Below are 13,408 nucleotides of genomic sequence, written 5' to 3'. Positions count from 1 at the left end.
ACATTTGAATTGCTCTCATATGCCATGCAGCAGCTTGTGTCTGTTCACTGAGCATGGGTGTCTGACTACATTTCTCTGTCGTAGTCCCCCACACAGATTTACATGTCGTGTCATGTCAGATGGTTTATTGGTGCTTTTATTGCCTTTTATTGGACAGTTGATGGTGAAGAGGCAGACAGGAAACAGGGTGGGTGTGGGATGGAGTGGGGGGTCTGTCAGAATCAAACCGTGGACATTGTGGCTATGTGGCATTTGTTGTTGACATTCGGCAGCCGGGGCACTCCTACTGTTAAATTTCCGACCTTGGGCTTGCAGACCTTCAGCTTAGCGTTTCCTGAAATGCAGCCAATTAATGCGTACCTTCTGTGTCGCCAAGAGCACTACCTTAATTCTCAAAAGGTTTTTTTAAATGAAAAACTTTTTGTCATTTATGCGTCATTACAATACTCTTACTATACTATTTCATTAATATTTTCCATTTACAACGCATTAAAAAGGTTGTTGTCTAGTAAAAGTTGTTTCTGGTATTGCTTAAAGAGGCTGACATAATAAGTAGCTTAATGTCTTAGTTACAAATCCTAAAGCTTTTCACACTTTGCCTTTTTGTATGTTTCAGGATTTTTAGAGGATTAGAATCCTAAAATCAGTTTGTTGAATAGTTTATATATCTATAATTTTCTACAGAGCACTGAAAGGGAATACTTGAGGCGAGAGAGAACAGAACGCAGTGTGCCGCATCCTCCCCTCCTGTGCTAAGTTGAGGTTGTTATGGCAACCAGAATCTGGACCTATACCTGTTGCCATGGTTGAGAAAGACAGAGTGATGACGTTGTTTATTAAGCAGCAGAATGTGTCTGCCATTTTAAGTCCAGGATGTGAAGCTGGTGGGAATATTTACTATAATTGGAAAGCAGAGGAATTCCTCATTGAAATCTGGTTGTTCGTCTATTACTATCAATGCATCAGTGTTCACATAGATTCTGTTTGTATGTGTGATCTACAGGTGCAAGTGTAGAAAGTGAACTTAGTGAATGATGTTCAGTTGAGACAAAGTAAGTTAATCGTTTTGGAATATATATAGGGCCCTCGTGTCTGATTGATATAATCTCAGATGGCAGAAATAAAATCACTTCAGCCTGCGTCTTTAATACGTAAATGCAACAATTTGGCAGATGTGTGATGACAAAGTAGTGGGATATACCTTGAGAGTTCATGTGACATTCTTTGAATGCAAAGTACAAGTATATATGAATTAGACTTCACACACGTAACCATTGCCATCCCTGTGCCTTACTTGGAGATGTAACAATGGTTACAACTCTGTGTGGTAGCTTGTGCATCCTTGCCTTCAATATACTTTTATAGTCTCTTACGTTAGAGACTCTTATGACGCACTGAAAGGACGACATGAGTGAAGCAGCTATCTGTGCCGAGAGCAATGGAGTGGGCAAACGAATGAGACAATCATGCCACGTCGTGAGCATGATTCACCTTCAGGAGTTGAGCAGTCTCCCACTAACGGCTACCGTGTAGTTGTGCTGTGCCTAGATATGTTTTTTCAGTATAACATCCACCTGTGTCTGACGAGAGCTCATGACCAAACAGAGCAAATTGTGGGACTCAGATTAGGAAGCCCACATCATGTTTTTCTAGAACCTAGCTGTGATTCTCAATAAGGTCAGTTTGTCAGAGTCTGCTTGCCTGTCATGGGCATCCCACTGCCCAAATGCCTCACATGTGGCACTATCTCATCATCTTTCTGTTTTTACTGCTAAGTTGCCTCATTGACACTGAATCATAGCTCAGGCTGCCCCTTCATTAATAGCCACTGTAGATTGTTCCAGGAAAGGGGAATGGGGCACTGGTAACGTAAATCCCCCTTCTTTTCTCCATGTCCTGGCTCCAGTTCCCCTTTGGAGGCAGGTCAAAGGTGAAATTAGGCTTTATATAGCCACCTGTCTTGCTGTATCCTCTTCCAGTGCCCAGTATGAAAGCTGCTGCTCCGCCTGTGCACCTTAAACTGTTCGAAGATAGTCGGGGATCCAAACACATTAATTGTTTTTACCTGTGCTAGGCTGTAGCTACCTGAGCTTCAGTACAATGACAATAGCTATAATCATCACACATTTAGCATGAAGCAGTTAGTGTTCCTGTGTCTGAGGACACGGTGTGTTTTTCCTTCAGCATGTGACCCATGGAGGGTGATATGCAATCCCTGTCTCTCCACATCTCGTGCATTATTGACAAGTGTGCTGAAGTCCTCTCAATGCATAAGGCACTCTGCCTGGGACATCCTGATGCAAAAGCCTCTCAACCACCCTCATGTTGAGGAGGCATACCTGGCTTTTTTTTGCCCACTAGCCAAGTATAGAATTTGCATGAAATAAAGCTAATTACTACTTTGTGGCTCACACTGAAGATTTGCCTAGAAAGAGGGGAAATGCTATAAATACAGACTATACTGTTCTTACAAAGATGCAGATTGCACAGTTTTCATTTCACCCTGCCTTACGTTTCTACTGTTCCACTGTTTCTATTGTTGCACTGTTTGGATTGTTGCTAGGCCCTTGAACACGCCCATTACTTGTAGTCTCTCAAACAGTTTTTTTTTTCCCCCCTCACTAGTGTCTTTCTTATGCTTCCTCTCCACCTCCCCCGTCATTTCTAAAGATGGAGGTATGCCTTTGTTTGTCTAGCCTGAGCGAACTCTCTGCATTTGTCCTGATAAAAGGCAGCTTCAGTCAATAAAAGTTTGTTTAAGAGGGGGATATGAGGAACAACTGGTGTACAGATATCTACAAATATCCTACAATAAATTCTTAGTCTGCTCCTCTCTTTCTGTCACATATCCAGTGCAGTGTGTGGAAAGATTGACCACTAGTCCCAAGGGCCAGCAAGCATGATTGAGAGGGATGACATGCCAGGCATGGCTGCAGATTCTTGTTCATTAAGAAATGTCTGTGTGGCCATAGGGAATGGCTGGGTAGTGCGGAAATATTGTGTCGTCAAGCCCTTTGCAGATAAAATTGGAAGGTGGGGCAACAGGAGTAGGCTTCATGTGTTATTACTCAAACTGTATGTTGTTTGTCATTTTGTTCTGTTATCAGTGCACATGATGAATTAAAACACTGATTAAAGATAGCATGTTTGGTAAAACTTTGCACTTCTCAAAAAAGCCAGTGGCTCATGATCAGCCACTGGTTCATGTGACTTTCAGTTCCAAATATATCACTGTTTGTGCTCTGATTGAGGAACAGGATCTTAAAAGACCCACTATTTGCCAACCATGATAAAAAATAATCAGTGTCTAAATGCACACAGTTAATAAACTATTTAGAGTGTTATTTGTGAAGCTAAGATGCAATGTTTTCTGCTGTGTTTAAGGACTAGAAGAAATACATGAATGGGAGTTTTATTGTTTGTTACTGAATTTTAAACAATGAATTGATTTAACAGTGAGATAAAGGAAATTTGCAAGCAAGATAAAGTGAATGAGCCAAAAAAAAAAAAAGTAGGCAGCAGTAGGCTTGCAAAGAAACCACAAAGCAAGGATAGAAACTTGTGTTTTTTTATTAAAGGTCCCCTATCATAATCCAAACTGACTGCATAGAGGCTACTTTTGGTAGATACCTCATTGTGGTAGAAGGAAGTTACTTAAACATTTAATCCAGTAATTCAAAAGATGTCATATCATAAATTACTTAAAGGAAAAGTAAGCGATTCTTGAGAAAGACTGTTGATATTTGAACTCAACAGCAAAAAAAAAATACACCCCTCCCTTCAGTGCTCTTTCGGAAGCTCCGCCTCCCAAATTCTTGGATGTACTTTGCCAAGGCAACGACACAATGGCGGAATCCAAAGCATCTTATACGGCTTGGAAGTGGATACTCTTTCTCATAGCTGAAGCCAAACAAACCTCATTATATAAAACGTCATCAAACAAACAACATGGACACAAACACAGCAACCAAAACAAAACAGAGTAAAACTAGCAAGATATTAGTTGTTTAGATTGTTTTTGCAAAACTACAGTGACAGAAGAGAGGACATTGGGTTTTTTTTAGTTAAGCTAACAAGGAAGGTAACGTTACCTGGATGCATTTCGAATTATGCATCACTTCAAAAAAATATCCACTTGTGTTTTTAGGTCTTTGTGGCTATGGAACCTTTACACATTTTATGGACAAATACCATAATATAGAGCAAACAATGAGATAGCAAACTGTGGCTACAGTTGCTGCTGCGAAGCTAACATGCAGAGAGGACGCGACGGTTTCCCAGAGCCAGCACATCAGCAACTCTCCTGCTACTATAGCTAACTTCATACCAACACCATATCTTGGCAAACTAGAAAGTATGCTGAATATCCGTGGGCAAGTAATTTAACATTACCAGACACACAAGTGTGACAACGGTACCTGCTTGCTGACTAACCAGCAAGCATTAGCAAACGGGACAAAACAATACTGACCTACTGGCTCTGTAAAACATAGCTAAACTATTGTTACCCACCTGTCAAACAGAAACAGAGCAACCCTCACATCAATCTTCATGCCTTTCAACTCTCTGAGGTCTCTCCACTATTGCCTCACCGACGTTAACGTGGCTCTTTGCCCCTGCCTGATCATAGCACTTCTTTTTCAGTTTTTCCTCTTCTGACCTTCTCCTCTTTGGCTGTTCCTTGGCCAGTGATTATATTGTCGAGTATACGCTTCCTGGTAGACGTTCCGTTCGTGCACTTACCGCTGGTCTCTCGTTTGCAGTCCCAATCAGTCCCATTCAAAACTCCACACGGTTTGGTGGCAGAGTGTAGACCGCTCTTTCTCCTTCCCCTGGTAATCCATAAATTTGCACTATCCGTTGCCATCTCTCGCTCCCGCTACCCCCTTTGCCCCATCTCCCCATTTCTCTTCTACTTTCCCTTGTCCTGTGCATGAGCACGAACGCCCCCTGTTGCTGATTGGTTGGAATAGTGTTGTGTGACTTGGTCCGAGCCTCTTTGTTTGTTTCCCATTTACAGAGCTAGGGCTGTGTAGGAACACCAGATTATTTTTTTTTCAGTGCACCCACAGAACGGACAGCTGGTGGACCATGAGGAGATATTCACTGAATTTGACAAAAACTGTATTGGATTAGAATCGCTTACTATACCTTTAACTTGAGGAAGAATTTAAAATGAAACTAAAAGAACATAGGAGTAGTTGTTGTCTCATATTCACATTCACACCAGATGTTATCAACCAGATTACTAATTTTGTTCCTCCCCCGCAGCTATTATCAACCCCAAAGCCCCAAAGGAACCAGCAAAAACCTTCAGTTTTGATTACTCCTACTGGTCACACACTACGGTGAGTTTGAAAAGTTTCTCTTTTTCACTGTCCAGTGTAATAACAAATGAGAAGATAAATTCATAAAATATAAATATGATTATACATATATTGTCAGTTGAAAATACCATGAGTTTCTATACATTTTAAGTAATTTCTCTGTCTTTCCCACAGCCGGAAGACCCCTCCTTTGCATCACAGAACCTTGTGTACAATGACATTGGCAAAGAAATGCTGCAGCATGCTTTTGAGGGCTACAATGTCTGCATCTTTGCTTATGGCCAGACAGGAGCTGGTAAATCCTACACCATGATGGGCAAGCAGGAGGAGGGGCAGGAAGGAATCATTCCCATGGTTTGTTCTACAACATATCTTTCTGAATTTACTGAATTGCATAGCAGTGATTAAGAAACTGACTTCTCCCACTGTATTTTAAGTACAATCTAACGCAGCCTCTTGTCTTGTAGTCCGTAATGTTTGCTATTCCTGTTCACTTTAATCCTTGCTTAATATCCTTATCCTCATTTATCTCAGTTCAGCTGTTTTAAGGCCTTGCTTGCTTACTGTTTTAGCCACAGCTTGGTTTAGGAAAACTTGGATAGAGAGGGGAACATGGGCCAGATTAAAACCCAGGATCCAGTATTAACATGGTACATCCCTGAGACCACCAACGCCCTACCAGAAATATGACAAAAAGCCTATGATTTGCTGTAAAAATGACTTTTTGGATTATTTATTTATTTATTTTTGACCCACCTCTAATTTAGACATTATTGATATGATAGACATTATAATGGCATTATTAGGTAGGGTGTGACGTTGACCTGGTTCTAAATGTGTTACCCCAAGGTTAGGTAGTTGATCGCCTCCCTTTCATCCCCTACATGTTTTCTATGGATCAGATCATCTAATGTAATGGTCTTTTCTTTAACCTCTATGCTGATGACACCAAATGCTATAAACATCTGAACTAGAAACATCACTTCAACCACTCATTCTGCCCTTACCATTCGACATTTGGAAATTAAATTTTGGATGAAAGCGTACTCAAAATCAGCTTTAAAATTTCACAATGTTTATGGTTTGAATACATCCAAACATAATTTCCCTTTTCTGACCCACAGTTCAACAACACATCCCCTGCAAGTGTTGACCATCTGTACAAAAATTCTGTATCCTATTTACGTTTATGCGATCCACAGATCTCTCCCCTTTTCTTTCTCCCTTTCACCTTTCCACATACTGTTAATTTGCACTAAAATGTCTTCTTTTTCTGCCTCTCAGCTTTGTGAAGATCTATTTGAGAAAATCAATGAGGACTGCAACAAAGAAGAGCTTTCCTACTCAGTAGAGGTGAGTCTCAGACTGCTTTGGCATCTGTAATCTCCGAATGTTAACCCTTACCTCTTACTCTTGTAATGAATCACTCCTACCCTTCTCCTAACAGTGTATCCGGTAATAGTCAGACATCAGTCATATTTTGGCTGAATCTTCAAAGACGCTTCTCAACATATTCCTTCTGATTATTTTGTTAAATTATACACTTTTTCTCAAACTGGAAATAAGGGAGGTCTCAGAACACAGTATTGTAGATTATATATATCTATATATATATTGTAGATATGCTGTAAAAACAAAAATGAACATGTTGTGAGAATATCCTTTTTTATAGTAATATATCTACAGTACATCGTGCAGACCTGCATTATATTATTCAGCCTCGTAATACTGCTTTACGCTGTTGCTCTGGGGCATCTAAACCGATATTGTTTTACTTTTGCAATTTTTTCTAGGTCAGTTACATGGAGATCTACTGTGAGCGGGTGCGAGATTTGCTCAACCCCAAGAACAAAGGGAACCTACGAGTGCGAGAACACCCGCTACTGGGCCCCTATGTAGAGGACCTGTCCAAACTAGCTGTCACCTCCTACACAGACATTGCTGACCTAATGGATGCAGGCAACAAGGCCAGGTGAGCCCAGCCCTGGGATCACGCTGAGATCATGGGAAGGGAAGGAAGTAATAGTAGCGGTGACAGGTGTGATGCTGTGATAACCCACGTTCTCAGAAGAATGTAGGCTGAAAATTGCTGGCAAGATAAGAATGATTAGGAATCAGGAAGTGTTCTCATCACATTTATTTTCCTTGATCATTAGTGTTGGTCAAGTAATGGCTAGTTTTATTTAGGACATCAGCAATTTCCCTGTGTTGTTTCCCCAAGTTTTAATAAAACAGCACGTCAAGCTTGACTTGGATGACTGAGATTCTTTATTGCAGGTAGTGAGTATTTCTCACTGAAATATCTGTATATGCTTGAGTGCATGTAATGTATATGTATGTGTATGTTTTACAATGTGTTGTGTGTGTCTATGTCACGAGAGCTCTTGTGGGGAGGAGTGAACCCTGCCTTAATCTTCCTGTGCTGACTCAGAAGGCTTATTTCTAGAACATGGCGTGTAAAGCCCGTATCTCCCCTGTGACTATCCCCGAGTGCGCCTTGTGTATTTGTGTTTGGTATCCTCACAGTATTATCCACCTCGACCACACAAAGTAATCCCTTAGACTCAATTCACTCTAATGGGCGTAAAACATAGTGATGATAACTCCACTAATAGCCAAGACCAAGAATATACTATTAATAATACTGAATAATTTATAGGGAAAAATGATTAAAGTGCTTGGAAAAATGTTATAAATCCATATGGTTTTGTATTTCCCTAACTATGGCCGTATGTGCTAACCTGCAGAACTGTGGCTGCCACCAACATGAATGAGACCAGCAGCAGGTCCCATGCTGTTTTCACTATCGTCTTCACACAGAGGAAACATGACAGTGAGACAGACCTCTCCACAGAAAAGGTCAGAAGAGACTAGAAAGACAGACACTTTGTTTCTTAAATAAGATTGTGAACTATTCACACTTAACCATGTAAAATTTTTTCAGTGGTGTTTTTTAATACTATTTTTTTCTCAGCTCATTTTTTAGTTTGCTTGTTTGATTTTGGCTAAGATTTCTCCTATGGTCCTCTGTCGGTGGTGATTAGAGAGGGAAAGAAGAGAGCCATTTTAGATTTGACTTTTAGCATTTCCTCTGACTGCAAAGAGACAAAGACATCTGTGTTATTGTTAACACAATGCCTATTGTATTCTGCCACTCTATCAGATTTTACTGCCTAGCTGCATCTCACTTGACAGTATCTTCCAAATTTTTTACAGTTCAGTTTGTCAACTATTTGAAAGTTTTTGAAAACATTGTCAACTTAGTATATGGTACTTCTCGCTGTCATTGTTTTAGTAATACTGTCATCTTCTCTCAGTTTATCATTCAAATGCACATTATTTATAAGCCTGATGCATCTAAAATACATTTATCCCCTCCGATCAGGTCAGTAAAATTAGTCTGGTAGACTTGGCAGGGAGTGAACGAGCAGATTCCACTGGAGCTAAGGGTACCAGGCTAAAGGTAAGACTCCCGTCATCACCCAGCAGCTGCATTGACAAACAGCTGACTAGGATCACCTTGATGGCTCTTGAATAATATTTTTTTGTCTGGTTGCAGGAGGGAGCAAACATCAACAAATCTCTCACCACGTTAGGAAAGGTTATCTCAGCCTTGGCTGAAGTGGTAAGTGTTTTATGCTCTTTTCTATTTCTTTCCTCTCCTCCTCCTCCTCCTCTTCTTTTTCAGCCTATCTCTTACCCTCTACAGCTTCACCCTGTCTTCTCAAGGAATTAATGTTTGTAGCCTGGCATGCTGTAATGTCTGCCCCTCTGTTTTCTCCTCTCTTTTCCTTGTAATGCTTGCTTACACAGGATAACTGTACCAGCAAGGTAAACCCTTTGACAGCTCAATTACTGACCTTTGATATCTCCCATGAGGCAGATTTGACATCCTTTTGCCACCTGCAATGTTGAAGTTGCTGCACAATGTTTTGCCACAACCAATTTATTATGTAAGTGCTGTGCTTTTAGGCACCATGCACAATAAAATCCTTGCACAGCAGCAAAAGCGCATCAAATCAGGCCTGTACTCATTTTACTTGACCACTTGTCCATTACTTATGAGGGATCTGTCATGCTACATCCTGACATTGTTAAGTCTTTACTGCCATCCCTAATATTCAGCGTTAAAACAAAACGCCTTACATTAGTTGTCAGTTTTTTACTGCCAGCCAAATAAATGTTTTGTTTACTGCAGAGCAAGAAGAAGAAGAAGTCTGACTTCATCCCATACAGAGACTCGGTTCTGACATGGCTGCTGAGGGAGAACCTGGGTATGAACATTAATATCACCTGATAAATATCTTTTACAGATGGCAAATCGTGAAATGTATGTATGTGAATCCTTATTCCTGGACAGCAAGAAAAATTTAACCATCTCTATCCTGTAATATGAAGTAGAGATTTAAAAAAAAAAAAAAAAAAAAAAAAAGATGACTAGAGCTAGTGCACATTACTCTGCAAATTTAAGAAGAACACTGTCAGCAGACAGTATTTCAACCAAACTAGACAAGTACACCCATCTCCTTGGTTCAGACATGTGGAGGAGCGGTGTACAGAGTGTCTTCAGTTTTAGATGGCACATGTAGTACATAGCAATGTAGTCTAAAGAGAGTTAAGTCTTACATTAGTGGAATTAGTATTCAGCATTCATTTTTGGTTCAGTAGTGTTGTATTCTGTCCTGAGCATTTTCACTTTACGGTACAATGGAAATCCAATTGTATTTTGCAAAAAAAAAAAAAATCTGATATTAGTCTTGTTCAGGTCTGTATACAGTATATCAGAAAAATGGCTTTTGACACACATTGTCATATAATTGACCTCTCTACTGATCTTTTGATGTCAGGTGGAAACTCTAGAACAGCTATGGTAGCTGCCCTCAGTCCTGCAGATATCAACTACGATGAAACTCTCAGCACACTCCGGTAAAGTTTCCATTCAGGACATAGATAATAACTTACAAAAATAGTTCCAGTTAATTGTTTGCATTCCAGTTTATCAAGATTTTCAAGCCCTTCCAAATAAAGTTTATCATGAATTTTAGCTATGCTGACCGAGCCAAGAACATCAAATGTAATGCTGTCATCAATGAGGATCCCAACAATAAGCTGGTGCGTGAGCTGAAGGATGAAGTGGCCCGACTGAAGGAACTGCTCCGTGCCCAGGGCCTGGGAGACATCCTGGACAGTGAGTTTTATGCTATCACAGCTAGCCATATCTTGCCGCCACACAGCCTCTACCTTCTCTTTCAGGGCCTACCACAAGTCTGCAACATTTTCTGTCTTTATCACTGTCTCATTTCCTTCAGCCATCTAGCTTTGTTTCCATAGCAGTTCTTGTACTTGTTGATAGTACAAAACCAAAATTATTATTATGTATCCTCTCAGAGTAAAAGGTAAAATGCATATTATGTACTATGTATGATAATTACTGTATAACACTAAATGTATAGAATATTTAAGGTTGTATACTGTACAAAAGTACTTATAAATCATATAATGAAAATGTACATAGTCATATTTGACTGATAATGACCGACAACACACAGGGTAGTTTAAAGCTACATTAAAACATCACACTTCATTTGCTGCACACAAGAGTAATGGCTCATAGCCTACTCAATTAGAGACATAATATACCCATTAATAACTTCTAATATCTGAAGTGATTAATAACCTGCCTATTAGCTAATGCCTGCTCAGATCATGCCTAATGACATGGTACTTAACAAGTCATTCCGTGCCATTTCTTCTCATCCTCGTTATCGTTCTCAACGAGCTCTTTTAAGAAATGACTGTAACCTTTTCCTCCCATTCTACTGGTGCTGATCTCTGACCCTTCTCATCTTTTCCTGCTTCCCCTCAGTTGATCCTATGGGGGATGATTGCCCAGGAAGTGGAATCAAATGTGTGTATATGTGTGGTAGTCATGCATTGTGTATCACTATTTGCCCTATTAATAATAGCTAACATTGCTTATGACCCCATTACCTGTATATTAAATCTGCTACCAGCTTTGCATGTAAATGCTTAAATAGCAAAAGCTTAATAGAAGGAAACTCAGAAATGCAAGGCTTCCGTAGGTGTGCTGCTCTGGCAGGGGTTAGCATGCAACTAGGTTAGCATGCTTTGCGCTTGTGTTTCTGTCACTTTTCAGAATGATGGAGGTGAGGCAGCTATTTGCAGGCTCTTATCCAAATGTATCACAATCTACTTTAGAATATACCTTTTAGAAATATTACTTTTAGACTAGCTTGTCTGTCTTCCCCACCCCAAACGCATCGGCATAATTTTCTCATCATGTCAGCCTTTGACTCACTTTCTCAAGCTTCTTCTCTTGCGAGTGGTCTTTCTGCTTTTTATTTTGTTTTTCTTTTACTAATCATCTGCTGCAGGTGACAGTGCTCAAAGCTTTAGAATGCCACTTCTCAGTTCTCACACTGAGGCTCAGAGCTACAGACAGACAGGTGCATGATTTTGATTTTCTAAGTAGCTACACCACAGGTGTATTTATACAGACTTGACTAACTTGATGTGTTTATAATAGTTTGTATAGAATAGCTAGTTTGCTAGTGTACCCTCTGCTGTATTGTCAGATAACCCTAACACATCTTCTCTCTCGCCCTTTGCGCTAATATTCTGTGAAATTACTCTTAAACTGTCAAGTGTTTCTGACCAAAAGTCAATGTTCACCTACTCTACCCTAATGTGGAGGGTAAGAGCATACATTTTGCTGCTGGTATCCCACTATGTGCTAGTTAAGTTGAATTCATCAACATTTGGGTCTTGATGCATTCACTGTTTTTCTGGAATATAAAAAGCGTAATTGTATACATTTGTATCTCAAACTCTGCTTTTATTAGCCTTTGTTTTTTGGTTTTGGGGTTGTTGTTTTTTTGGGGGGGGTTTTGGGGGTTTTTTTTTGGCTCTTAGAGGGCACAGTCTGTGTTACCTCAGAGGTCCTTGAGGACATTATATTGATATGAGCTGCCTGACCTTTAGTTAGGCTGCTGTGGCTCTGTCATAGTGGGTGTTTGAGTGCACGCGTATGTGTGTATGTGTGCGGTGAATCAAACTACCCGACTGCAGGCTGAACTTTGGCAGCATGTGTCAACGACTCTCATCTGTCCTCCCTCTGGTCTTTCTTGCAGTCGCCATCTCCCTCTCATCCTGTATTTGATACACTGATAGCAGTTTCCACACAGTGTGTTTTCATTCACGTTAGAGTTCAAGACAAAATGACATCTTCCCGTTCCTTAGAATTGTACACACTAGAAATTAGGTGCTCAGAGTTAGTTGCTCTGCACTGTAATTGTGACAAATGTAAAATCAGCCACCTGAAGACTCTAATAGCGTGTAAATTGAAATCTAATGGATTTTCCCTGGAAGTTGAACAGTTTGGGTGAACAACCTGTTGAAGACTAGCTGGGGTGAAAACTGCTGCTGTCTGTAGCTGACCATTATGCTGGGTGTTTGTCTTAACCCTTTGACGTAAAACATGTGTCTTACATTGGTCTTCCCTCCCCTTTGTCCTTTCTATTTTCCCATTTCCTTCTCTCCTCTCTCTCTTCCTACTTGGTATTTGGTTCCTCCATTTTATGTGGTTTATTCCCCCTGTCCTGGGCCTACCCCACCCCTATCTGTGTTGTTCTCTTTCTCTCTTTCTCTTGCTGTTGGCTTAGACCTCAAAGACATTCAGAACAATAAGCATAGATACTTGGTAGCCTCAGAGAACCAACGCCCTGGCCATTTCTCCACAGCCCCTATTGGTTCCCTGACAGCCTCACCATCCTCTGGCTCACTGTGCAGCCAGGGGGGCCTGCAGTCGGTCACCAGCATCCAAGAGCGCATCATGTCCACACCTGGAGGAGAGGAGGCCATTGAAAGGCTCAAGGTAAACTAGGGCTGTGTAGGTTTCAGCTTTCACTCTGCTAAAACTTTACGTTCTTTCGTTTCTTACTAGAGATTTGAAAAAGTAGAACTTGTAGTTTTTTCTTTATGCCAATCAAACATACCCTCAGAAGAGCTAAAAGCTGACTTGTGTAGTGCTATGTGGGGCAACAGGCTGGCTTGTAAATGTT

General features: G+C 40.5%; 1 protein-coding gene across 9 annotated transcripts in view; it reads left to right on the top strand.

Moving 5' to 3' along the window:
* kif1b (kinesin family member 1B) overlaps positions 1 to 13,408 on the top strand; it is a 60,747-nt gene that overhangs the window by 15,422 nt on the left and 31,917 nt on the right. For 4 of the 9 annotated variants that reach the window (XM_040152425.1, XM_040152420.1, XM_040152419.1 and 1 more), the window contains exons 3-14: positions 5,272 to 5,348; positions 5,502 to 5,681; positions 6,612 to 6,680; positions 7,121 to 7,299; positions 8,075 to 8,186; positions 8,713 to 8,790; positions 8,887 to 8,952; positions 9,526 to 9,601; positions 10,175 to 10,253; positions 10,373 to 10,515; positions 11,194 to 11,235; positions 13,088 to 13,221. In XM_040152425.1, coding sequence (XP_040008359.1) covers positions 5,272 to 5,348; positions 5,502 to 5,681; positions 6,612 to 6,680; positions 7,121 to 7,299; positions 8,075 to 8,186; positions 8,713 to 8,790; positions 8,887 to 8,952; positions 9,526 to 9,601; positions 10,175 to 10,253; positions 10,373 to 10,515; positions 11,194 to 11,235; positions 13,088 to 13,221 — 1,235 coding nt within the window. Of the gene's footprint in view, positions 1 to 5,271; positions 5,349 to 5,501; positions 5,682 to 6,611; positions 6,681 to 7,120; positions 7,300 to 8,074; positions 8,187 to 8,712; positions 8,791 to 8,886; positions 8,953 to 9,525; positions 9,602 to 10,174; positions 10,254 to 10,372; positions 10,516 to 11,193; positions 11,236 to 13,009; positions 13,222 to 13,408 lie in introns of all 9 variants that reach the window. The other 5 variants (XM_040152426.1, XM_040152422.1, XM_040152421.1 and 2 more) reach the window with 2 other exon arrangements.

This window comes from Xiphias gladius, chromosome 18, assembly GCF_016859285.1.
Source record: "Xiphias gladius isolate SHS-SW01 ecotype Sanya breed wild chromosome 18, ASM1685928v1, whole genome shotgun sequence".
NCBI lineage: Eukaryota > Metazoa > Chordata > Actinopteri > Istiophoriformes > Xiphiidae > Xiphias > Xiphias gladius.
This window is presented reverse-complemented; position numbering and strand designations above follow the sequence as displayed.